This window comes from Urocampus carinirostris, chromosome 6 (assembly GCF_059441175.1).
Source record: "Urocampus carinirostris isolate Australia breed hairy pipefish chromosome 6, RoL_Ucar_1.0, whole genome shotgun sequence".
Classification (NCBI taxonomy): Eukaryota; Metazoa; Chordata; class Actinopteri; order Syngnathiformes; family Syngnathidae; genus Urocampus; species Urocampus carinirostris.
In genome coordinates this window covers 46,321,039-46,348,120 of record NC_142354.1, presented here as the reverse complement: position 1 = coordinate 46,348,120, position 27,082 = coordinate 46,321,039, and the positions used below count along the sequence as shown (strand labels likewise).

The following is a 27,082-nucleotide window of genomic DNA, read 5'->3' as shown; positions in this document are numbered from 1 at the left end:
AGTTCGGGTTACTTTTGGAGAAAGGGTTAGGGTTCAAACTACGGTAGGGTTGGAGATATGGTTAACTTTACCATTGGAGCGAGGGGAAGAGTTGGGATGCGTTGTTTGAAATATCCTTCAAAAAGTTGAAAGTTCGATATTTTCTCTCATAAGGATGTGTTCACATTGCCCAACCGAGTTCTAAAAGCCATCCATGATCTGCACCGCTTATCCACAGTAGGGTCACGGGGGTGCTGGAGCCCATCCCAGCCATCCTCGGGCAGTGGGCAGGGGACACACTGAACTGCTTGCCAGCCAGTCGCAGGGCACACAGGGACAGACAACTCATTCCCACCTAGGGGCAATTTGGACCGGCCAATTCACCTGACATGCGTGTTTTTGGAATGTGGGAGGAAACCCGAGTGCCCGAAGGAAACCCGCGCAAGCACGGGGAGAACATGCAAACTCCACACAGGGGGTTCGATCTCATGACCTCAGAACTGTGCCTCACACGCGCTAATCACTGCGTCGCCGTGCTGCAGTTCTAAGAGCCTTTACGCTTTATTTTCGACTGTCCCTATCTGCTTTTATCTTACTTTTGTCAGAGCTGTTCGGGGCGGAACACATCAGGTTCGAGGAAAGGGGGCTCGTCCCTGTGTTTTTAGCATGAACGTGGTGAAAATAGGGAAAGGCCTGCATCTAGTAAAGTCCAATCGCTGACCCAAACCTTCAAAAAGATGAGAAAAGAAGAATTTTTTTCAAGCGCTTCTAAAAACGCGCATCAAAAACGACCCGACCGAGGCTGCGATCATGACTTGAAGCCAGGAGAGGGCGACAGAGAGGAACAACGTTTTGAATTCAGTACGGCTCCTCTTGGGTAAGCGTTAGAGTCGGAAGCAGAGTCAGAGTCGCATCTCATCGTGAAGAAGGTTGAGGTCGTTGTATTTTAAAGGCGATGGAAATTGTTTAGGAGGTCCTACGTGGTTTTTTGGTGGTGACGTGGACGGCGGCGCTGGCCGGCCCCGCCCCCGCCGTGTTGTAGGCCCTGACGGACACGTGATAGGCCGTGGCGCCTTTCAGGCCCCCGATCAGCGTCCAGGTTTGGTTGCCCGACGTCCTCAGCGGCGCTTCTTCCTTTTCTCCTGCGCTCCGGTAGCTCAACTGGAAAAGCACACAGAACAGGCGGACCGTGGCATGTGACCGTGGCATGTGGCAGAAAAAGGCAAAAGAAATGAGACGGCCCGCCAGACACATTCTTTTCTTTGTCGCTTTGCTCGTCGAGGCGCAAAGAGCGCTTCCGCTTCGGGTCCGCAAAATCATTTGACTCCTTTTCTTTCCCGGCTTGAATTTTTCACACCCGATTTTTCGTCTCGCTTCACATGCTGCTTTGCGCGGGATTACTTTTGCAAAAAACAAAAGAACAATTGCAGAAATACACAAGCCGGAAGGGAGCCGGAAATGTCAAAGTATGAAGCCCATGAGTGACAAGATGGAATGACTTCAAAAGAAAAATATTTTTTTAATGTATATTTTATAATCTTATTCATTTCAAGACGTTCTTTTCCATTGCGTTCCGTCACAGATGGGCTTCCATATTTTTAAACACCGATAGCAGGGAATAAGCAAAAGCCCGAGAATGCCAAGATCCGATTCGTTAAAATCAAAACAACGGCCATTACAAATTAAAAAATATGTTTCGATAAATAACATGGAATGATACACGAGATAGCGCTATTGCTTAATGCTTGTTCTTTTACGTCTCAATTTTAGCACTCTCATCTCAAAAGTTTTTTTTTCCCCCGAAAGGCAATTCATAAAAGACAAAATAACGGTCACAAGAAATACATTGTTTTCATTAGATTTTTTAAATAAATAGCATGGAATTATACATAATTATTGGCTATCCGTTTATTTTATTTTTTGAGTTGAAAATGCATTATTCGTTTATGTTTCGTTAGCAAAAATGAAATTGATAACAAAACGATCTTTGGAAATGAAAAAATAATCATATCAATTTCAAAAGTATTTTACTATGACATAACTCAAATAAATGTTTCAAAAGGTCGATTTGATACATTTTGATATCTTGACACTCTCGGGCTTCCGTAGAATAGCGGAAGAAAATTCAAGTGGTGTATTTTTTGTTACTTATTTCGAAAGGACGTTTTTATCCTATTTGTTTTTCTAACACGCTTAAATGTCCGTAGAGTAGCAAAAGCAAAATGAAAAGAGACAAAGATGGAAAGTCGTGCGATGCGCCCGAACTCATCATTGAACACGAACACCAGAAACGGAAGCGCTATCTGTCGGGTTCTAAAGAAACTTTGAAGCTACAATCAAACTCGTTTATGAAAGAAAAGCAAGCGCGTCGAAAGAAGGCAAAGTTGCGTTCTTGAATTGAAATGAAATACTTGCGCAGACTGAAGCGTGCGCCTCTTTTTTATACGGTCTTGTAGATTCCGATTGGAGGACACGATAAGGTTTCTGATTGGTTCGGACAGGAATCGCATCTTTAAATGCAGCGGTCGCTAGATAGCGTGCGAGTATAATAAATGAGCAATAGAAACTTGGAATTTGGGAGTCCAACTCTCCCGGAACAGAACGTACCCAGCGGCAAAAATATATACACGTTTAAATGTATATTGGGTATAAAATATGGAATATCGTATAAAAGGCACACTTCAACCAGAATTTCCCTTACAGTATCTTAGGACTTTCCTCTGATAATGTTACAGGAAACCTGCCATCACTGCAAGTGACCAGCAGATGGAGCATCAATATGAAAAATGACTGTACCTGGTATCCCAGCACTCTTCCCTTGCTAGCGTTCCAAGGTGGCGCTTTCCACCAAACCTGAATCTGAGAGGCCGACAGACTCTTGGCTCGGACCCCGGTGGGGGCTCGCGCGGGTTCTGAAGTGGGAAAACGGGGCGGCGTGATGAGCCGGTTCTTGACGGCGGAGGACGTTTACCGGCTCGCTCACCTTCCTCGGCCGAGTAGACGGTGACGCTGCGTCCGAAAGGCCCCTCCCCCTGGTTGTTGTACACGCCCACTTTGACTCGAAAAGGCGAGAACGGCCGAAGGCTTTCGTTCTTGAACACGTATTTGGAGGCGTCGGGCCACGGCACCGCCGCCTGCATCCAGCTGGTGGCGCCGACGGGTCTGAAGGCGACCACGTAGCCAAAACCGGCGCCGTTCTGCAGCTCTTCTGGGACCGGCTAACCCGAATCGACACTCGTATTAGTTGCCGTCCATCGAACGAAGCGGACGTATTACGATCGGCATTTATTCAACATCTGACCGCTACGGGAGCCCAAAGGCGCCACAATACAACACAGTAACCCCTGCTTTTCGTCATGGGTGGCGTTTAGAAGTAAGGTCTCGGGACCGGGCCCGGTTAAAAATGTCAATCGTTAAGTCGGTCCGGTCGGGCTTTTCTCTCACTGTTTTTTGTTTCTCCTTCTCTAAGAAACTACACGGCACTCAAGTCATTATTAAGATAAAGAAAATCCTTAACAGGTCGTTTAACTCCAAATCAATAAATCGAAAGTAGTTTTCCTACTCTGTGTTAAATATGCGCGGCTTCCTCCTCCCGACTCCCTCACGTCAGGGGTCATTTCTGCTTCTTAGCAATAGCTTGCAAACTCATCAAACTTTCCTTCTGCTTTTTGGCCAAATCTTTCACTATCTTCAGAATTTGATTTCCTTTCTGTGCCTTTTCGTTCAGTTTCATACTTCAGATGCATACTTTGGGCGCCAAGCCGTTTATTTAGGCGCTGCACTTGCAATGAGCGCAGACTCGATTTTGGGGAGTCGGCCCCAAGTAAACCCCAAGCTGCATGGTTCAGCCCAAAGGCACAGTTTGGCGCTGAAGTACGCACGGCCGAAGTAAAACTTTGTGTTTATTTTGGCGGCGAACGAAAGCTGCGAGTTCATTTCGGGCTCGTTTATCGAATCGGATGAATCCGTCGGCTTCGGGCGATGGAGAAACTTTTGTTTATTTATTATCCGTTAGTCGAGAACAAGCGCAATTTACAGGCTCAAGTATTTGTTTGAAAAATAAATACTTCACTATGTTTACGAGTAACTTCTGTATTGTCAAATTGTAATTTTGAAAATGATCCTGCCGTTTTAATGCGCAACTGTATGGATGAGGGACACCATCCGCCTTACTTTAGGTGACACATTTCCTCCGTCATGTGGACGTTATTTTCCTTCAGGTTCTGTCATAGAGAAATCCTATAGTTTTCCAGAATCAAACTCTGGAGCGCCAAAGAGCCACATTTAGCTCCAGAGCAAGTTGAGCGGGTCTAGAAAATCAACTTTGTTGACGATAGGAAGCACTTCTCTCTGTTTCGCCAATCAGAATGCGGCAACACCATGAAAATCCGCCAAGTAGCGAAACCGCGATGAATAAACCTCGATACAGCGAGGGATTACTGTATATTTGTTCTTGCCCGGAGCACGCAGGCTTACCTCCCAGGTGATGACCAATTCGGAACGACTACCGCCGCCACCGCTAACGTTGGCCGGCGTTACCTTCGGAGCTGGAAAACAAAGGAATGGTCTGAAGGACTCGTATCGGAGAATACCGAGGACGATAACTCCTGGCGTACATGTTCCTTTGGTCCTGGCCATCTTAGAAGGCCGGCTGGGTTCTCCGGTTCCCAGAGCGTTGCTAGCCAGGACTCTGAACTCGTAGTCCACCCAGGAGTTCAGCTCCACCACTGTGGCCCTCAGGTGCTGGCCCCCCACCACCTGGGGGACTGCAAAAGGACAAACATCACGGGCATCACCTTCAAATGGTGCATAAGGGCACCCTAAGGTACCTTACCCTCCCCACCTTCTCGTGTCGCTAACTCCCGTGCGCCTTCGCGTCCCTCCACACGTCCACTCCCCCCACCCTTCGGCTCCTTCGGCTTCTCTGTAGGTTCTCTGACACCTCCTGAACTCGTGCTTTTCCCCAGATTGCTACATCCCCAGACTGGGTTGGTATGCAAGTGTGGCAGGGGATTGTTGGTGGTCACCTCATGTGGTGGCTTCCGTGTATTCCACTCCCCCCTACTGGTTGTCAACCCCTATTCCCCGCCACCCCCATTTCCCCTGTCCTCATTACCCGCTTCTTTCTGTATATCCTCAAAGACCGAAATGCTACACCCCCAGCCTAGCGTAACAGGGGGTGGCTTGTGGTCACCTTCCAGGCAAGCCCCAGCTGCTCTGTGTTCTTCCCCCTATTTTGCCTGTCCACCTCCAGGCCTTGCACACCCTTCCCCTTCACCTGCAGCCCCAACCCGGTTTCTAAGTGATGCTGGGTAGAAGGGGGTTTTAGTTGCTTTCTGGGCCCGGATCCTCCATCCCCCTATTTGTTTCCCGACCTTACCTATGGCCTCTTTTCACCTGCCTTCCCTCACATTCCCTGGGAACCCGTTCGCTACACGCCCAGCCCGTGTCTGAAATCTTGTCGGCTGGGCATGGCTCGATATAGCCGGTTCGGACCCGGAGGAGGAACGACGCCACGGAAAAGGTCACAGCTGGTGAGGAAACGCTCACCTGTAGACACGGCCTGCCACCCCAGGGAAAAGTGCGTCCGGGCCTGGATGCTGTACGCGCTAATTGGACTGTGATTATCGGCGCCGGGCCTCCAGGATAGCGTGACCGTGCTCGCTGTGATTTCTTCCACTTGGATGCTGGCGGGGGCCCCCGGGGGACCTGCGAACGGTAAAACCCGACCGAAGCGTCGGGAGGGGCGATGGAAAGAGGGAGAAGGAATGGAAATGAGAAATAGACGGCACCCGCAGCCACCGGGGACCGGACAATTGGTTCGGAGCTTTTTAATTAAGCTGTTAACATGTTTCCACGGAAACGACATCATTTGCTATATATCTTATCTGGTTTTCATCGGTGAGCCTTGTGAGCATTTACGGCCACTTAGTGAATGAATAACGTCAATTAAGAGCTACAAGCTACCTCTTTAGCTCCGTTTTTAACACTGCCGCTTTAATAACAGTGCAGATGATTGTTTTGGTGGGGACAATGATTCAGACAGCAAGCTGCTCTTTTCACTAAGCATGTGCTCTAAATACGAGACGCAGTCTAGAAACATGAACGAAGACCTTCCAGAAGATAAATCAGTTCATGTTTTTGCCAATATTATTTATAGAATACATTATAGGAGGTTTGTCAGTACTTTTTCAAAAAATAAATCGTTTTCCTTTTTATCCTGAAAAATAAATACAAACCTAACAAAAAGTGACCGAAGACAAAACAGCAGACACGACCAAAAACGTCAAAAAACATGACCAAAAAATAACCCAAGAATCCCATCTACAAAAAAAACAAAAATGGACCAAAAGAAAAAAAAAAATATTCCGAAATTTAAAAAAAAAAACCACGGCGCCATTGGCGTTTTGAAGTCGAGGGTGCGGACACCGAAGGGCCCTTCCCCATCCGGTCGGCGCAAGGTTTAAAAAGCGCAAACTCGGTTGATTTTTAGGGTTGTGTAAGAATCGGAATCCAGTAAGGCTCGTACGAAGACCACATCGAGTTTACTTGCGGCTTTTCATGAGGTCCGGGATGTCGGGCAATAAAAAGAGTGAAAAAAAAGAGCGTCTCACCTCTGACTAGCAAGTCGACGGCCGCGGAGACGCTGTCCACTTTGGTGTGGACGGCGCAAGTGTATTTTCCGGCGTGCTTCAGCTGGACGTTGCGGATCATGATGTCCCCCGCCGAGCGCCGCTACCGAGAAAATCACAATAGCCGTCAAAGGCGCTCCGCTCGCTTAAATTACAAATAGGATGCCGCCACGGGACACAGAGAGAAGCATCGTGGTCGAAAGCAGAGCAGTGACGCGGACTCTTTTCTTTCTTAAAGCAGACCCGGACTCTCCGGTCCTGCTCCGACTCTGAAGATTCCAATCGGAAGGACCTTTAACAGCTCCCGGCTAACAAGATGAGATTTTTTTTTCTTCGACCCCATTTGAAGAAGAGAAACTCAAAAATCATGCAGCACACGCGGCACTCCAGGACCGGAGTGACCAGGTCTGTCTTAAAGGCACTGCATCTTTTAGAGCGGGCAGCACGGTGGAGCAGTGGTTAGCGATTGTGCAGCACAGTTCTGAGGTCATCAGATTGAACCCCCTGTGTGGAGTTTGCATGTTCTCCCCGTGCTCGCGTGGGTTTCCTCCGGGCACTCCGGTTTCCTCCCACATTCCAAAAACATGCATGTCAGGTGAATTGGCCGGTCCAAATCGTCCCTAGGTGTGAATGAGCGGGCGAGTAGTCTGTCCCTGTGTGCCCTGCGACTGGCTGGTAAGCAGTAGAGGGTGTCCCCTGCCCACTGGGGCGGCAGTAGCTCAGGAGATAGAGCGCTCGTCTTGGGATCAAGGGATCCCAGTTAGAATCCCGGCTCGTCCGTTTTACATGTCGAAGTATCCTTGGGTAAGACACTGAACCCCTAATACCCCCAATAAGCAGGTTAGCGCCTTACATGGCTGCAAGGTCGCTATTGGGAAATGTGGAGCGCTTTGGGAAGTCATTGACTTGAAAAGCGCTATATATAAATGCAGATCATTTCATTTCATTTCACTGCCCAAAAGATAGCTGGGATGGGCTCCAACACCCCCGCAACCCTACTGAGGATAAGCCCCGCAGATAACGGATGGATGTTTTAGAACAGCACAGCACAGTAAGCAACAAAAAAGCATAGATATGGTACATATTGTAGATATGTTAAAATCTAAGTATTTTTTCATGATTTTTGAAATCTATTTGTTTTGGGGTTTTTTGCCTTTTTTTCATTTAGAAGTATGAGTTTTACTAAATGTGTTTTTTTTTCCATTAAGGAGCAAATGCTCACGCGTAAGGGAAAAAAGCGGACATCAACAAGTTGTCTCTTTTAAGCACAGCATATTGAAGAGCAGGGAAACTTGCAAAATTGTCAAAAAGTGTATGTTAAAGAAAAAATGGATTTGTTTCTGACTACAATTGTATTGAAATACATCAAAAGAAATGTTTTTTTTTTGCATCCCCTAAAAAAAAAAAAACAGATGAGAGTTATCCCCTCCGCGTTTTTCAAAATACCCTTTGTTGATTTGTTTCCTATTTTTTTAAATGATTTCATTCTAGTTTTAGAAGAATTCTTTTCCTCCAGACGTATCCCCAAAAAAAAACAATATCGTCCACCGATCCAAACAAACATGGCCGCGGTGCCGCCCGGGAAGAGCAATGTTTTATGCAAGGTTACCCCGCCGACTTTCTCCAGAAATCCCGCGTGGCGTCCGAAGCGGACGAGCTGCTCGTTGAAGAACCAGGTGAACTGGAGTTGCAGGTCCGGATCCTGTCTGACTTGGCAAGGCAGGAGGACGCTCTCGCCCGCCCTCGCCTCCATGCGGCCGGACGGCGCGCCCACGATGAGCGTGGCCTCTGCGACGAGAGCGACGTTATACTTCCTCGACGGTTCGGGGCAAGGAGTCGAAAGCCCGCTAAAGGAGCCGGCCCGGCCGAGACGGTTTTGGGCCTGCCGGGATTCCGAGACGCGTCCGGACCGGCTTACGCGTCTATCGTCGACCGACGCTTCGGTCTGCGAGGACCGCGGGTAGTCGCGCATCGGCAAAGCCGTCGAACTGCAGGCCGAGGCTCTCGGAGCGGAGACCGCCAGCCCCGCCTGGTCGCACTCGGATGATTTTCAAGGAATCGGTCTCATGCGCAAAGCTAAGGAATCGGATTTCGTTCGCCTGAAAAGATCTGTTTTTCGGGCATGTTTTGGAAATATTCAAATATACTTGCATCACATTTTCTATTCTTTCTAGCTTCCCCTCTGGGGTAGCAGGGGTTTGTAAAGCTAATTAGAATAGTATTGTACCCAAACTGGTTACCTCAGAATTCATTCATGACGTATCTCGAAAGGCATTCGGTGTGTTGTCGTTTGCCAGTTTCTAAGCAGCCGACGCTCGAACGTCTTTGCGCCTTTTCTAACGATACCGTCTCGAAAATGTAAACGGATGGAGTCTAAAGTCCTCCGAAAGCCGATTCGCGCTCGTTTTCGGGCGCTTTCCGACAATTGTTCTCGCTCCTTTTAATGAGCAAAGTCGATCGCAATCTCGTCCCGTCATCTCCCGTTAGCGCCGCCCCCGATGGCCCCTCTTCGCTTCCCGATGGCGCACGCCGTCTTCGAATAGGGCGGGCCCGACACGACGGACGAAATCCCGTCGGTAATATTTGCACGTCTGCCGCAGACAATCGCCGGCGCCGTAATGAGCCGGAGGCCGTCCGGCAACGGATAAAGTGCGTCGGCTCTATTTACGCGGCGAGGCCGTCGGTCGACGCGCAACGCCGGCGGCTCCCCGGGAAAATCAAACGTACGTGCGCCGCTTACCGATTGTCACTCGCTGAAATCATTTCATTTTTTGGCCTCTTGCCACTTTAAGCCCCGAAACACCGAGGGGCTCGGAGTAGAGAGACGAACCTTACGTGCGAACCCGGGCTTACTCGTGAAAAAAGCCGTATGTGTATCGGTTGAATCGATTCGAGACATTTCCCTTTTCTTTTCTGTCCCTAGGGCCAAAATGCTCGAGATGGGCACATGCTCTCACTGGGTCGTTTGCTTGTATCACATTTGTATGAAATGGCATGTGTAAATGTCCCAGAACTTATGCTCTGAATTGCTGTTCCAGAGTAAAGAGGAGACGGATGGAGAAAGCGGCAGCCTTTCCAGCAGCTCCGTGTTATTTTGCACTTTTCGTGATTTCTTGTTTTAAGCGTCTGCTTCTATCTTCGCTGTTTTCCGTCCCGTTTGACAACTACACTTTGGATGACTTTCTATCCATGGGGTTTAAGGCACGTTTAGTCGAGGAATCAACTCCATGCCCTGAAGAATTCTCGTGCCGGCGTGGCGTGATGAGGGGGCCCAATCGTGGCTGCAGAGACGTAGCTAAGGCTAAGCGGCTAGCAGCGTTATAAGTCTTCTGTACCGTCCGTAATCACGGGAAACGTGAATTCTCGACCAAATAAGACCGACGAACTGGCTGGGCTGGTGAAAAATATCAAAGCGTACAGGGAGTGCCGTTTGCTGTTTTTTACAGAAACCTGGCTCACGTCTAGCATCCCGGACGCTAACGTGGAGCTACCCGGCTTCAGCGCTTTTAGGGCAGACAGACACACAAAAGCCTGCGGGAAGCGGAGGCAGACTTGCTATCTAGGTGAACAGGAGGTGGTGTAACCTTGGGCACAAAGATTTCAATCTGCCGCAGGGACGTCCAACTTTTGGACAAGCGTGTGACGTCATCCACTCTGCTGTCGCTAAACTACAACACAGCACCCCGAGGCCATCCTGTTCATCTGTTCATAAACAACAAAAGGATACTGCTGGAAGTGGGAATATCCCTACGGGAATGTATAAAGTATCTATCTATCTATCTAGTAACGAGTTAAAACGATGGGAGAGGAATTGTTTAGGGGAAAACTCTCCTTTTAACCTCCTACATTGTGGTTGTCACAGTTGTCTGCATCCATATATAGTGTAAGTATTTGCTTTCGACTAGCCCTCGTTATCAGTATACTCGTCTACCGGGTTATTGGTCCATTTAGGCATGTAAAAAATGACAATTGCAATTGATATGTAACGCCACTCCAGATGTAGTAAGTCTTTGTTGTATTCAAACCCTCTATAGTGCAAGTCTACGCTTTAGCTTAGCCAGGAACATCTTGTAAATAAATAAGACTCAGCAAGGGAGCCGACTCTTGGGGCAAGTAAGAATTTTGGCGAGCGGTAGTAATTAAGAGACGCGGATGACCTTTCACGAGGAGCTTTCCGGTGCTGCTGGCTTCACCAAACTGGTTTCTGGCCGTGCAAGTGTAAGAACCCGCATCTGCTTTGCTGGCGTTCCAAATGCGAAGGTGACCTTCGTCCGCTATAAAAACCCTGAAAGGAAAAAATAGGGCGATGTTTGAAAACAAAAACAAAAGATGCAAGGCCAGGACTTTATTCAATGACCGAGAACTTCGAAAAAGGCCAAACAAATGAATGGTATGAGAAAAAAAAAAGACGACCCTTCGCTTGAAAAAGAGATCGAGGAACGGTACACGGATCCCTCATCTTTCCGGACCGTTTTGCGTCCCCAAATTCCTATAGAGACATCTTTATTCTCCAGCTTAAGCGTATGGATCGCAGACAGCGTCAGGAGCAGCCTCGCACGTTTTAGCACATTGAACATACAAAACGAATACATCACAAACATTCTCCATACTGACTAGGACAAATGTCTTTCAAGAAAACATCAGCACTCGCTTAACCCCGACAAAACATTAGCCAAACTTACAATCTCAAGGTTAGCTTAGCGTTAGCTTGCTTTAGCATAGCGATTACGTAGCCCCAGCAACCTTAGCGTAGTCTAAGCAGTGAACCGTTGCGTACTTGACTCTGCCCACTTCCTATTGATTGAAGTTGTTTAAGCATTGGACAATAATTTGGAAACATTGTCCTACGCTTTGTATAAAGTATTTTTCTTTCCAAGTCAACTTGATCTGGGAAAGCTTTATCTGGAACGAATTGATTTTCCTTGTAGAGGAGAAGCGGTGTCCGAAGAATCAGCAATGAAATATTTGAGGCTGACCTCCGTTTGATTTCACCTTAGACAAACTTTTGGTCCGAGTGAGCGTTACAAGAGATCGGGTTTGGCGTCTGGGGGATCCCGGTTCGAGAATTCAAATCCTTGCCTCTGGCACCGGTACATTTGTTCATGGTGCTTTTGAATTCCCTTGAATTATTTTCGAGATGTCGTTACCAGAGGCGGGCGTCCTTGCTCTCTGTCTTTTTGGTGCAATGTGAAGCCATTACAGGAACCCATTACATTCTCAAACAGGATTCAGTATTTTATGTGACAGTATATACCACGATAGAGAGAATATCTATATGGGAAGAAATTACGCATCTTTGTACTCTATGCCTAAGACGGCGCCGCCATAGTTATTGGATGTATTCAGATGTACTTTGTAGGTAAATACAAAGACCCTTCAGGTAGCGTCTCTACCAGATTAAGGAATGTATGAGACAATATAAGTGAAGCCAGAATACGCTACAATAATGGGACATTATGATTAATGTTCCACACGTATACAGCTGCATAGTAAGGTAGTAACATAAGAGTTACATAATTGAAATAATAACTTGTTATAGTGCTCAGAGTAAGTGTGTTCCAGGAACTCGTTCTTTGTAACGCATTAGTGCCAACACTATATATTACATCTAAGTAACTATGTCAAATATGGACAATCAGGGCGTAAAGACCTCTGTTGGTCACACGAGTTCCTTTAGGTCAGTTACTGTTTATAAATCAGCGTTCTAGGACAAATGTTTTCTACAATAGTTCCTCTTTGAAGGTTTAATATCATGCACCAAAGTCTTTCCCAAGTGTCCCTATCCAATGTTATCAACAATGCCAAATTGGGACTATTGGGGCTTCAAGGAGTCAGGTCAGTTATATGACAAATCAGCATTCTTTCCAAATATTTCCTTTAAAGTTGACCAATTTCTCCACAGAATATCTGTTGACGTTCCACCGGATGCTAACATTAGCATAGCGCCAAATCTCCTGCTCGCTGCTATCAATATACAGCAGCTCGCACACCCGGACGGAGCTTATATCGTCGCCGGCGACTTTAATCAGGCATGCTTAAGGAGTGCACTTCCCAAATTCATTCAATATGTGGAATGTGCAAGCAGGGGAAAAAACACAGGATCCCCCCCACCTGGATCTGACCATCTCTGTCTGTCCCTCATACATCCCCCTTCGGAGAAAAACAAAGCCTGCAACAAGGACAATACAAATATCTTCTTTGTTCTCTTCTATCCTCACTTTACGTCCAATTTTTGCACTACTGGCAGTTCTTTATAGCTAGCCACTCCTTGCACATCTGTTTCTCTGCACTATGGTACTTACAGCCTTATTGTAACAGTGTTATTGTTACTGTTTACCTGACTTGTTTACCTGACTGCCCATTTTGCACATCTGGTTAGCTGCTCCTCTTGCACTATTTGCGCTACTGTAAAATACTATACATAGCCATAATTATTGAGTATATTATTAGTACTCAATACTCCAACTCAATACAACATTGTATTTATATCTGTACATTCAAGGAAACTGTGCGGGTCAAATGGACATTTCGTTCTGTATACACGTGTACTAGAATGACAATAAAGTAGATCTGAATCTGAATCTGAAGAATTTCGTTGTCACAATATGTTCAACCCATTTTGGAACAATGACAATAAAGGTATATTCTAATTCTAATGCTTTTGCATTTATAAAGAAGTTGAGTCATTTAGAAACACAGCAAATAGTCACAACAGTCGAGTTATAAAATAATAAAAGCGTGACGGTAATCCTTACCAAGAAAACTAATTGCGTTCCAGTAACGGGTTCCGTTTTCATGCCTTAATGCGTATTAATTAGAAATATCGGAATGGTGTGATATGAATTATTTTAGTCCATCAATACTTGTCTTCTGTCAGCCCTCTTCAATTGCTTTTCCCGTGGTTATGTCGCTTCAATATATGTGTTTTCAGATTGAAGCATTTAAGCAATCCCGTTTCAGCCGTTACTCGTTGCCAGGCTCAGAAAACTGTCTTTTTTTCAATTGTCTGGCAGCCGGCTGCGGTAAATGTCGTAAAATAGATAGGGAGGGTCCATTCAGAAAGGACACGACTGAAGCTGTGAAATGCACGTCCCAGCCACCGGTACTTATTAGATTCCATTTTGTTATTCAAATGTCGACAAAGCATCTCCAGCCATCGAACATGCGAAACCTATTTGTTAGCGTCACCGTTTGGAGACGGCTCATGAATACGCGCGGACCCAAACGCCGGCGAGGATCGGCCGCACGGCGTCGGCCCGCTTCGCTAACAAGGTCAATAGAGCACGCTCGGGAAAATCCAGGTTAAGATTCCGACGATCGCAGGAAGCTTTCTGCAAATATTAAGAGGGAACAGGAACGGGTCGCTTCGCATCAGCCAACTCGTTTCCTTAAAATCGGAGGTTTTTGAGAACAAAGGAAAGACACAAATCGTTTCTCTTAGGCTATATTTCTATCGTCTAAGCGCATGTAGACAGAATGAATAGGTCGCGCCCATTCTTCAGCATCCATGGTCGGAACGCGGCCGGCTGTGGGCCGATCGAAGCGGCTCCCTCGTTAAAGTTCTATCCGAAACGGTTTGGTTGCCCTTTCGCGAGACAACAGATGCGGCACCATCTTGTCTAAGCGCACATTTTGCGTCCAAATGTTTTACAGCCTCCGATTCTGAGTTTTGTATAGATCGTATAAGCTTGCATTTTTCTTGATATCGAAAAACAGTTCATTACGCCACTCTCCAAATGTTTTCCCCTGACAAGGGATGGTTTTGTCGCAGAAAGCCAATCGATACGAGCACTGGCTGCATAAGAAAGGAATGCCAATTTCCTCAACAACGTTTCATTCAGAGAATCGGGGTGACGAGACCTCCGTTGACCATGCAAATTCTTCGGGTCAGTTATAAAACTCGACATCATTTCCAGCTCTTATTCTGAAAAGTTGACCTTTTTTCTCCACAATATTCTCCCCTTTGGTCAAGACCTCCAATGGTTAAACTATTACTACAGGTCAGTTATATAACACAATCTCCTCGCTAGATGTTTTCGAAAACGGTTTATACCAAGTGAATTGTTCTCTCCACAATACTCTCCCCTTTTATAATTTCAAATCCGCAACCAAATTATTCTCAAACTTCCCTCACCCCGTCTTATCACATCAACAACAACACGACGATTTGTATGCAAAATCGTTTTTTTTAAGCAAAAACGTTTCATTGTATTGGATAAAACTAGAAAAAGAAAGGAACCGTTTCTTGGGCCGCTAAACAAAAAAGGAATTGTTCTTTTCCCCATCAGCTATGGAGTTGTATCGCCATCTACTTGAATACTTTTGCTCCTGGAGCGTTACTGGAGCGGAAAGTCATCATCTCGTTTTAGGAGCGTATCAAATAAAACGGTGTCGTCGAGAAAAGGCTGAGGCCGACCGCTAACGCTTCGCTGCTATCGTTCGCGGCGGGAGGAAAAAAGGAAGGACGGGGATAAAGTAAGAAAGAAATCGGAAAAGAAACATTACCAAGAGAAAAGGGAAGGAAGGAAGAGAAGGAGAGTTAGAGAAGAGGGGAAAGTAACGAAGGATGGAAATAAAGAAATAATAGGAGAGGAGTCAGGAAAGAAAAGCGTCTGAGAAGGAACAGGATAACGGGAGAAAGGAAGAAAGAAAACGAGGTCGGAAAAGGGAAAAGGAAGTCATGATAAGAAACTGGAAGGAAAGAGGGATGAGAGAATAGAAAGGAGGGAATGAGGGAGGCCGGAAGGGAGGAAGGATAAGGAGTCAGGAAGAGGGAAAACAAGGGAGAATAGGAATTAAGAAGGAAAGAATGATGGGAGAAGGAGATAATAAAAGATCAGATATGGAAGGAAGGAAGGAAAAGTGAAAGCAAGTAAGTTTAAGAGCCTGATAATGATGGGAAGGGAAATGAAGGAGGTAAAGAATAAATCATGAGAAAAATTGATTGAAGGAATGATCAGAGAAAGGGAAGAGTTAAACCAAGAAAGGATAGGAACCTAGGGAGGATGGGGGGGGGAAGGAAAGAAAGTAAGGAAATGATGGAAATAGGAAGAGAAAGTCACTTTACATTAAAAGTGCAAAAGCCCACCGCATGCGACGATCAAGCTCGAGTATCTGTTTTCTTTGTCCTGGATTAGACATGTCCCGGGAAAGAACCTAGCCGCATCGCATGTCTTTCTCTGCATTTTTTTTTCCTGACCTGAAATTTTTCGGTTTCCTGAAAAGTTGTAATAATGGAAGTGGCATTTGCTTCTCTCTTGACCTAAAGAACAACTTTTGCCCCACCATTGATGAAAGGAAACACCGGATCCGCCTGCCGTACCTTCCCGAAGGCTACCGTCCGTAATCCCACGTTCACTCGGGTTTTTTTTTTTAACCCTGGGGAAACGGAACGACATTTGTCGCGGCCGGAGCGGCGAACGTTCAGCAAAATCAAAATCTGTCGCAGCTCGTAAAAAAAGCGCCGCCCTCCAAATCCCCGAGCTGTCCTTGCGGACGACGAAACGGCTCGCCGTTTCCACGGCAGATGTTCTGCCAGACGCCAAATGATGCAATTACACCACGGAGCGGGAAAAAAAATAAGACCGGCGTCATAAACAGCGGCTCTTCCCCATTTTATATCGCTGGGTCGTCAGTTTCATGGCAGTCGGTGAAAATTGCCATTCGTCTGATACGGAGGACGACACATTTTCTATAAATGAACCCTTCGCCGATGGCTCAGGTCAAGTCCTGTTCATTCTTTTGGCCTTTCATCAACAGAAGTCTCAAAGGGCTGCACATACAGAACACAGACGTCAACATGAAAATCTAGGTCATAACATGGAGTCCGGTTAACAGCTTCCTGAAATCAACATCATTTAAAAACGATTGAAAATAAATGTGTTTTAAGCCTAAATTTAAACACTAGATTGCAAATCGCATATCAGAGAGCAGGGCATTCCACAGCACCGGGGACCGGATGGAGAAGGCTCTCCAACCTGCTGTTTATTTCTAGGCTCTCGGGATCACTCGTAAACCAGCATTTTTCTGAGCAAAAGTTCGAGGAGGTATATTCGATTGGAAATTTTGTATCGTTCCGACCGAACCTTAAAATCACATCTTAGGCTGACAAGGAGCCAGGGCAGGTCAGCCAAAATCGGGTAAAAGTCATCCAATTTGATGCAGCGCTTTGTACCAACTTCGGGCTTTAACGCTAAATTTCCGGAGACCGGAGAGTGGCACGTTCCAATAATTGAGACGGGAGATAACAAAAGCAAGAATTATAATCCCAGCATCCCGCGGGACAGCATGGGGCATTTTTTTGCAATGTTGCAAAAATAAAAGGAAGCTGTTCTAGAAATATTCTTAACGTGTCACTAAAAGGACATATTGGAGTCAAACGATACACCTAGAAATGAGAGCGATTCACTTTGGCTGATATGACATTTCTCAAGGATCACAGCAGTGTTTGAAAACACGTCGCAGCATTGAGATGGACCAATAATAAGCATTTGAGGTTTTTTTCAGGGTTGAGGCGCAAGGAATTAAGTAACATCCATCTTTTTTTTAAATTTCAGTGAGGCAGGCCTTCAAATGTCCACAACTTAACGGAGCACATTCCTCCAACGGAAGACACGGTCGGAAACCGTTCTCGTTCTTGCGAATAATATCACCGAACGGAAGCATATAAATGCTGAAAAGAAGTGGACCGAGTACTGCGCCCTGCGGAATGCCACGCCACACAAAAAGGCCTAGAAGTCAAATCAACGAACTCGATGTGTCCTACCTGAGAGGTAGAATCTGAAGCACGAAAGGACAATTCCTGAGGTGCAAATCCATTTTTCCAGCCCCTCTAGTAAAAGAAAATGTCTGGAATCCAATTTCCAGAGCAAGAATTGTAAAATATAAAATTGAAAAAGTTTAAATAGAGCAAATCGAAAATGATTTCTGCCAGTCTGGTAGAGTGGCGCCCTGAGAAAAGAATGCAATGTGTAAAACTTCACACCTAGGGAAAATTTGGAGCGGCCGATGAACCCGACATGCATGTTTTCGGAATGTGGGAGGAAACCGCAGTGGCCAAGCGTGGGGAGTACATGCAAACTCCACACAGGAGGTTCAATCTCATGACCTCAGAACTGTGTTGCACACGCGCTAACCACTGCGCTGCCGTGCTGCCCACCTTAAAGTCCTTGAATATATATATATATATATATATATATATATATATATATATTGATTTTGAAGTGTGGCAGGGAAAAATAGCTGAATCAAAATACATGAGAATCTATCAAGCGTTTTTGCGGAGGTTTGCAAATATTTGCAGGAGCCGCCTCGGCCGGCTGGCGCTAAATCAGTGGAGATCGCGCTCGAACGGCCGGGCGCCTCGCCAAAACCTCGTCGCAGACGCGGGCTTACTTTCTCATTTTCTTTTTTATGTTGCGCCGTACGTGGCCGTCGCGGCCCAATTAGGAGCCGGGCGCGCTCGGCCCGCTGGATTCCAGCCGATGTCATCCAAACGCCGTCCGATGTTCCCCCCACTTACGGCCCCCGCCGGCCCCTCCCCTGCAGCCGCCGGCCCCCCGTCGCCCTCCCGCCAGCAGAACCGGCAAACGGGAGCGTACCGAGGCTCCGTTGACAAAAGAAAATCAACCGGCACTCCGCATGTATTTTCTCTGGCGCAAAAACATGTGGACATTTCGGTGAAAGTGAAAAAAGAAAGAAGGAGGCAAAGGAAGGAAGGAAGTCATAGGGTGGAAAGGAGAGAAGGAAGGAGGGTCGGAAGGAAGGAAGCGGGCACGGAAGAAAGCAAATGAGGAAAGAATGAATGAAGGAAGGAAGCAATGAAGGAGGAGAATCACAAGGAAGAAAGCAAGCACGGAAAAAGCAGAAAGAAGGTAACAATAAAAGAAAAAAGTCAAAAAAGGCAAGAACTACAGAGGGAAGCAAGGTAGGAATTGAAGCAAGGAAAGAAAGGTGAAAGGAAGAAAGGAAAGAAATAAGGAAAAAAAGACAGAGGGAAGAAAGAAAGAATCTAAGAAGGTAAGAAGGAAAGGAGAGGGAGGGGAGGAGGAAAGAAGGAAAGAACATCAAGAAGGAAGGAAGACAGAAAAAAAGCAAATAGGAGAAGAAAGAAGCAAGGAAGAAGTCAAAAAAAGGAAGCAAGGAGGGAAGCAATAAAGTGATGAAGGGAAGCAACAACGAATAAATAAAGATAATAGAAGAACCTGGAAAGAAGAGGAGGGAAGAAAGGCAACAAAGAAGCAAGGTCACGATGTGAGAAAGGACAGAAGAAAAGAAAGACATAAGGAGGGAAGAACGCCAACCGAGCAAGCAAAGAAACGATGAAGGAAGCACCAAAGGGAGAAAGAGAGGAACATTAAGGAAGCACGGAAAGAAGGAAGACATCGAGGGGAAAAACACAAAGAAAGGAGGAAGGAAGAAAGAGATGAAGGAGAAGGTAAAGGAGGCACCTTTGTCCGGGCCCGAGGGCTTTGTCGTCCTTGGTCCAGCTGATGTTCCCCCAGGGGGCCATTTGGGGGCCGCACTCCAAGAGGACGTCCCCTCCCGCCTTGACCAGCGTCTGCCGCCTCGATCCGCCCCCCGAGAAAACCGGGGCCAGCGCTGACCACGCACAAAAAAAAAGACTGGCTCAGAAGACCTTCTTTTTCTCACCTTCCGTCCCGTTTCCCCATGCTCGGCGTTCCATGCTAGGATCCGTTTCCCTCTTTCCCAAAACCTATTCCCTCATCCCCCCCTTCTCTTCTTTTTGTCTCACCTTTCTCCCTTACCTCAATCCATTCCCCCCTCTCCCCATTTTTCTCTTTCCCTTCCTCTCTCTCTCTCTCTCTCTCTCTTTCTCCACCATCTTTCCCCGTCTCTTATCCTTCTTTCTCTCTCCGTCCCCACCTGTCTTTCTTTCTCCCTCTCTCTTCCTTTTCTCTTGCTCCCTTTCCGCTCGCGCTCTCATTTCTCTCTTTCTTTCCCCCCTTCCCCTCTCTCTATACCATTTTCTCTCTTTTCCTCTTGTTCTCCAACCCCGTCTCTACCATCTTTCTCTTTTCCTTATGTCCCTCTCTGTCTCTCCTTTCTCTCACTTATCCTTCTCTTTCTCTCTCCCTCTGTTTTCCCGCTCTCTTCCTTCCCTCTTTCCGTTCCCTTTGTCTATTTTTGGCCGATGCGGGGGTTCCCCGAGGGGTCGCCTTGACAACCCGAGCCGGGAGAGAGAGAAGGACCGGTGGGCGGACGGAGGCCTTACCGGCAACTCGTAGCTCGGCGTTAGCGTAGACGCGTCCGTGCTCGTTAGCGGCCACGCATTGGTAGACGCCGGCGTCGGCTAGCGTCAGGCGGCCAATCAGCAAGGAGCCCTCGCTCGCCCGGATGCGCTCCTGACAAAGACGTATGGGGTGACTTTTATGACACGGACGACTCCCTCCAAAAACAGAGCGGGCCGTAAATCCGCCGCGCGCTCGCTACCAGCGAGCAGGGGCGGAGACTTCTATTTTCCGATCATCGGATTTGAATTTTAGGCTTCCCGGACCGCGTTTTACTCCGGCCCCGTGACACGTGACCTTATCGAGCGGAGGCCACAGTTGTATCCGTCCATATATAGTGTGAGTCCATGCTTTTGGCCAGCCACATACGGGCAGGACTCGTAAACAGACGATGTGCGGCAACGGGGCGGACTTTCGGAGCAAACGAGTGAGCTACCGGGTCGAATCCGGCGAGTGACACCGATGCGGTAGTCTTTCATTTCATCTCACTCCGCTGTTGCTAAACTACAACACAGCACCCCGACGCTGTCCTGTAGATACTGCTGGAAGTGTGAATTTCCCTACGGGGATGAATAAAGGATCTATCTATCTATATGATGACTCACATACAAGTTTACTTTCGGCCTTATTCTTTTTTTGCCTGAGTCCGGCGTCACGAGTCTTACTACGGGCCTTGATCTTTTCCACCCGTTGCCGATGTCACTTGATGTGCAGGGTGTGTTACGCAAGCATTTTTAAAAAATATTCAATCATTTAATAGTAAAAACTGTAGCCTTCATTCTTTTGGAAGCCATCCTGGTGCCATAAGAACTGCAGGGTGTGTGATGCGTAGAGTTATCATTTAATAACAAGTTCACTTGCATTGTTATGGGCTTCATTCTTTTTGAGCTGCTCCTGCTGTCAGAAAACACTCGTGCCACAAGGCTTGCAAGGTACGCATACAACGATCCCATAAACTCATTTACGAATAACGATGGGTTTCATTCTTTGTCACAGTACCTGCAGGGTGCACTTTGCATATACTCCTCCCTCCGCATCCGCCTGCTACCCAACTGTACCCGTTTACCGACTCACAAGCGATTCATCTCATCACGGTTTTTTACTGTACATACGCAAATAAATGAACAAACGGCGATTCCTGCCCAGCTTACCTGATCAATGTCCAGGGTTTGTCCGTTTTTCATCCAGCGGTAGGAGGGTTTGGGCTCGCCGCCGGCTTTGCAATCCCACGACAGGGAGGCGTTCATTTTCTTTTCCGCATTTTCGGGCGTCTCCAGTAGATGCGGAGGAGCTGCCGAACGTTCGGAGAGTCACCGCGACGTTTAAGAGCAAAGAAAACAGGTTGGGAAGGGATTTCCGTGACGCGTACGCCATTCAGATGAAAGGGCGATCCCTGTTTAAGCCATACGAGGCGCTCCTAACGTTCGACTTCAAAAATAAAAAGACTTTGACATTTTGCAAACTTCACCCGACGTCACTTTCGAGGACTGACCTTTCCGAGGCCTTTTCATTCTGCTATTGAATTCAAAGAGGCCGCTCCTATTGACTTCTGCTCCGGAAAAGATGTTCGCTCAACTTGAAAGAAAGTCACTCGACTCACAAGCTAGAATTTTGCTTGCGGTGGAATTTTGGGGAGAATAAAAGATCAAAACTCCAAACTCGTTTGAAATATTTATACGTGACTTCTGCCTTAGTCCATATGAGGAATCGATGTGCTATTGAGTGGAAAAACAAAAGTCTAGAGAAAGACAGGCAGCTTGGTCCTTTTTGGTTTTTTCATTTCACTTTTTGGAGCTTGTTTTTGGTCCTATTTTTGGTGATTTTCAGGTCATTTGTCTCTTTTTTAGCTTGCTTTTTTGTTGTTTTGTGTCCATTTTAGGGTCTCGTTTTCTGGGGTCCTATTCGTCAGGTTGTGTTAGGCCTTTTTTGGTGTTTGGTGTTTTTGGGGCATTTTTGGTCACGTGTTTAGTCATCTGTTTTAAATGAGAAATCATTTTTGGGCGTTTTCTTTATCCGTTTTTACAGGGTTGTTTGTGGGTCTTTTTGCGGTCGCGAGTCTGTTTTCCTGGGCTCGTTTTTGGCCGTTTATCAGTGGCTTTTTGGATGTGTTTCTTTGTCAGGATAAATCGGTTGAAATGCAACGCGAGTGCGTAAAAAGATTGACTTAAGTACTGTCGAAACTCCTTTTATGTACCGTACGAAAAATTTCCTCGGTGCCGCAAAACGCAAAAACGTATAAGCCCCGCCCTGTTTTAAGCAGCAGTCTTTAACATGTAGCAAAAATTAGCAGCTTGTAAGTGAGACATTTACAGTAATAGCTTTTAGCCACAATCGCGGCGCCATCTGCCGCACCCTCATATTCAAAGCGGGTCACGGGCTAGCGCTTAGCTTCATCCGCCATTAATCCGGATAAAAATATTAGCTGGGCGGGCGTCGCTATTCGACGGCTTCGGGAGAACGGGCTTCCTTTCTCGCGACGAGGAACGGAATTTACCGTAAAAAGAAAGTTTTCCTTTGACGGCGTCGGATCCGCGGGAATTTTCTGCCACGCATTGGTAAGTGCCGGCGTCCTCCTGTTGAAAATAGGGAATTTCCAGGACGCCGCTAGCTCGCCTGGCGTCCACTTTCCGCGGGAAAGGCGCGCCGTCCGCTTTCCTCCAGGTGATGGAAGGGACCGGGCTGACAAAAAACAAGACGAATGTCAACACAAAAGAGCAAAAAAGCCACAAAAGAAATGCTTTTTTTTTTACGGTTCATGCCAACAATCTAGCTAGCAATCGTGGGTTTCAGGTTATCCAAGGGACGGGTCTGTCAAAAACAAGCAAAATGTTACCCCATTATTTCCATTAATAATATATGTAAATAGTTTGGTAGTTTGGTATGTACAAATCAAAAACATCTAATGAATGTCAGTATGCTGGCAATTAGCACTTAGCATTCGTGACACTAACATGAACTGGTTAATGAATAAGGTTTAATTGTTAAAGCAGTGAATTGAAGCAAGCCATTGATATTTGCTAATTCTTATGTTTGCAAAACATGAAATATTTTAGGAGCAAAAATATGATACAATCGATGTCTAGCAATCTAGTTAGCAATTAGCAGTTATCATTTGTGACACTAGCATTAACTGGTCAACGAACAAAAGCAAAAAAAAAGCAAAAAAAAACTAAACTAGCGGGTAAATGGAAGCTAGCCACCAATCATATTTGCAGATGCAGCGAGTGGCTCTGTTAGCAAGACATGAAATAATGGATGACACAAAATATAAGACAATCCGTGACTAGCAATCTAGCGAGCATGCTAACCGCCTCCATCATTTGCGGGAAATATTTTTTGTAGAAGCACACGACATTCTTAAGCGTGACTAGCATCCGTGCTAACATCCGAATCGTACAAACGGTTAAAAGGATTAAGAGGTAGGCTTTTATTCCCTGCTGAATTTTAAAGCCCACTCGGACTTTGGTTTTAATCACATTATCTGCCGCTGCTGCTGCTGCATCTGGCCTCCATCAAAAACCCCCACAAATGACCTCAAAACCGCCGGGGATGCAAAAACAAGCTAGCGCGAAACGTCGCGGAAAGGGAAACGTGTCGCTCACTTTCCCAGCGCAAAGCATTCCAGCCTGACGGTGGATCCTTTGGCTACGTGGACCAGCTCCGGAAATTGGACCTCCATCTTTGGCTCGTACTCGCCCATCACACCTGAGGGAAATACAGAAAGCGGGATTTTCATACGCAAATCTTGAACATTGGATCCCCTCCACAATAAAATCTAAAAAGTCCCATGTCAAGGACGGATAAAACGTGCTTAAAATGGAGATTTGGCTTTCTTAAAAAGAAACATCGTTGTGCTACGTTTGGCCAGCGGACCCGAATCAGGGACGCGGTAACAGGGGAGGCGTGCTCCCAAAAAGACGTTATTTCAGAAGAGAAGGGAACAGGAGCAGCTGACCAAATTCCCTTTGCCGTCAAGACGGAGATTGTATAGGGACAAGGACCTGAAGCGGCTAAAGGGACCTTCTCACGGCTTGCCAACGGGACAGGGACCTAAAGCGACAGATGGACCTTCTCACAGCCAGGAGAGTGACTAAAAGCGGCTGAAGGACTTCATCCTCCTTGCAGAGACAGGGACCTTGTAGCTACTTTCTCTAGACTTCCAAAGGCAAGTGCCGGAAGAGGGCAGGGACGTGCAATTGAAATCGAGCCAACCCAGTGTTCTACCCGAGCAGTCAATTTGAAGACACGAGCGCGGGGAGCTGGTTCTCTCGCGTTTGCGGTTCAGCAAGCTCCCCCCGGGAAGTTCAGACGCGTTCCTCTCACGGCCCCGACTCGGAAATTGGATCCCGCCGAGTGTTAAAAAGGAAAGGAGCCCGAAATATCCCAGACGTGAAAACGCTGGTGACGATTGGCATCTTCGTCCGTTATCTCCCGTTTGACGGCGTCTTGTTTGAGCTTCGTTGGCTAGGAAATATTCCCGTGATGCGCGAGAATAATTTGGGGACAAAAGACAAGAAAAAGAAAAAGGAAAAGGAAAAGGAAAGGGAGAAGAGGAGGTCCCTGCAAAAGGGTTGAAAATCCATTGGTGGCAGCACTTTCCTCCTTTTCTTATTGCCTTCATTGACAGTCTAAACTTTTTCAGATCTCTTCATTATTTTGCTTCATAATCTTGTTGTCATCTGGCATTTTACCCGATTCGTATCTTGCTTTTCCAGAAAAAATACAATTTTTTTAATAATTATTTGTCAGTGGAACTTGAGTATTCATTTCATTTTTTGAATACAAGTTATCTATTTTGGATTATCATAAAGCTGGATTTTTTTTCAATGTAACTACATTTGTATCTTGTTTATGGTTTATTTAAAAAGAAATAAGCAAAAGTGTTTTTTAATAGGTTCTAGCTTCTTAAAAAATGGTTTAATGTATTTTGTACAGGTTATTTATTTTATTCATTTTTTCTGGAATTTGGTATTTGACTATTCTAAGCAGTTGTTTTAAGTTTAACTATATTTTAATCTCTAAATATGCTTTAAATGAGCAAAGATGACCTGCCAAAAGAGCAAATATTTCAGCTACGGAACATTTTTTAACAAGCGATTCGTTTTGGTTAAACATTTGGGATTTTTACGTCATTTTCAAGTTTCGCTCTATTTTTATTTGATATTTCGAGCAGAAAAAATGAGCAACAATTTCAGCTTTTTTTTATTAAATAAGAATGAAATTATAATCATGCAGTTGATGCATTTCATTAGTTTTTGCGTGGTAATCGTTAGTCTCTAAAAACCAAATAAATGTAGTCTGCTGATATTTTTTCATGATATTCTAACATTTTCTGGGTTTTTGTAGTTGTTTTTTTTTAGCAAAACTAGACAATAAAAAATTGAAATCAGCAAACTGATGTGCAAGTATTAGCGTTATTGAAAGAGTTCTTGTGGAATCTTAAACCGCTTCGAAAGAAGTTATTAGATATACTGCAAATCATCTGCTGCCACCGACTGATATGGATGGATGTTGCAAAGCGAAGCTACTAAAAAATAGATATATAAAATAGAAATGAATCGAGCACTCGTCTGTTGTGAGGACCCAGAATGCTGATGTCACCAAGATGTCCAAGTCCACATTCTGCTTCATCCTTCAAGCCAGCTCTCTTCCAAGGTCAAACACGGAGTGACTTTTCAGACGGACGTACGATATTTCTAACGGGAGTGGGTGGGGCTTTCGCCGCCACCTCCCTGTCCAATCAGAGGTCACGATGCTGAAAACGTAATCCCCGAGCGTGCGCTGGCTCGACAGGGAAGACGGATGGCGTGATGGAGGTCGTGGATGTCAAGGTCAAGAGAGATTTCATGCAACAGCACTATCCGCCATCGTCCGTGACAACCGAGCGCTTCGGGTTTTTTTCCTTTGCATTTTCAAGTGAAAATAATACCGTGCCGTATTTAAACCGTAGCGTACCTCGCGCATCGTTCGAAAACAGGAAGAGGCCGTACAGGATGAGGGCCCTTCCAGAGCACTTACCAAGTCAAGGGAATTATAATATAAACGACGATATGAGATTTTTGACAGTCGACATGCGGGAAATTAAAATTATTCAGACTTGCCAGGATTGGGACATGATTTTTGAAGAACGCTAGCTAATTGGAGGGGCCAAACAGGACTGTACGTATCACCAATCCTAATCGAGATTGGGATGGAACGCAGTGCGTTGCTGTCATCGCAAGACACTGCGGTTTAAGCCTTGTGTGAGCAGCAACCTTAAAGCCCCCCAGAAGAGGGGCACTGTTTTGTTAAGGTTAACGCATTTCAATATGATGAACTCTCCCATTTTTGCATTTTTTATACAGCTCAAATGGAAATGTGAATAAAAAAACATTTTTCTACCGTTGGGTCCAATCTAGGAAACGTCATAGCATTTCAAGTTAAATCAAATATCATTTAAGGGGATTTTCCTGGGTTTTTATCAACAAAGTGGCGGGTTATTTTGACTGGAGGGTTAAGTACAAAACTAGCACAGAAAATGCTCTTTATTTCTGTCAAATCGAAAATCAAAAAAAAAAAAATTGCATTTAGCTTTGTTCCCAAAATTGCGCAGCCCTTCCTCCTACTAGAACAGTTACCGTTTTGAGGGATCATCGTTTTACTGAACACCATGTATGCTCACTCAATAAAAGCCTACAAGAGGGATTTTATTTTTGTTCTCACTGTCCAGGACCGCAACTTGATTTGTGACTACGACTAGCTGGCTAGCTAGCTCGTGGAGTAAAACTGCAGTAAAGAGATTCCTCGTGTTACTCTACGCCACATTCGGTGGAATTCTAGTTGTCGATGATACAGGAGTCACGGATTCGAGATCTTTTCGCTTCCGTTCCATCCTGGAGACGATCTCCGGATGGAAATCCGAAAGGCCGGGACGCGACGTTTTAGCAAAGGGAACGAGAAAAAGATCTGACCGTCACGGCGGAGCACCAGCGGGGTGACGGCTCCCCGGACTCGTGTATTGGTGACCGGATGTCGGACAACGCAGGTGTAGTTCCCTTCGTCGGAGGCTTCGACCGTGGCGATGTAGAGGTCGCCCGTTTTCTGCGAGATGAAGCGGCGCGAGTCCTGCTTCAGCGATGCCGGAAACCCGTTGAAAATCCACGAGAACTCCAGATCTGAAAGTGCAAAAATAACAGCCCGGATCGCCATTACGGAGGACTCGCTAGACACATCAAATCACAC

The 27,082-nt window shown here is 46.1% G+C and overlaps 1 protein-coding gene across 4 annotated transcripts in view; it reads right to left on the bottom strand.

The window, feature by feature from the left end:
* LOC148364906 (contactin-4-like) overlaps nt 1-27,082 on the bottom strand; it is a 70,628-nt gene that overhangs the window by 4,422 nt on the left and 39,124 nt on the right. For all 4 annotated transcript variants that reach the window (XM_088339106.1, XM_088339105.1, XM_088339108.1 and 1 more), the window contains 15 exons: nt 26,812-27,015; nt 23,464-23,566; nt 22,356-22,540; nt 21,013-21,152; nt 19,846-19,975; nt 19,061-19,211; nt 10,769-10,896; nt 8,221-8,399; nt 6,594-6,714; nt 5,530-5,688; nt 4,596-4,745; nt 4,456-4,526; nt 2,963-3,197; nt 2,776-2,891; nt 960-1,140 (listed from right to left, as the gene is read on the bottom strand). In XM_088339106.1, coding sequence (XP_088195232.1) covers nt 960-1,140; nt 2,776-2,891; nt 2,963-3,197; nt 4,456-4,526; nt 4,596-4,745; nt 5,530-5,688; nt 6,594-6,714; nt 8,221-8,399; nt 10,769-10,896; nt 19,061-19,211; nt 19,846-19,975; nt 21,013-21,152; nt 22,356-22,540; nt 23,464-23,566; nt 26,812-27,015 — 2,253 coding nt within the window. The remainder of the gene's footprint in view (nt 1-959; nt 1,141-2,775; nt 2,892-2,962; nt 3,198-4,455; nt 4,527-4,595; nt 4,746-5,529; nt 5,689-6,593; nt 6,715-8,220; nt 8,400-10,768; nt 10,897-19,060; nt 19,212-19,845; nt 19,976-21,012; nt 21,153-22,355; nt 22,541-23,463; nt 23,567-26,811; nt 27,016-27,082) is intronic.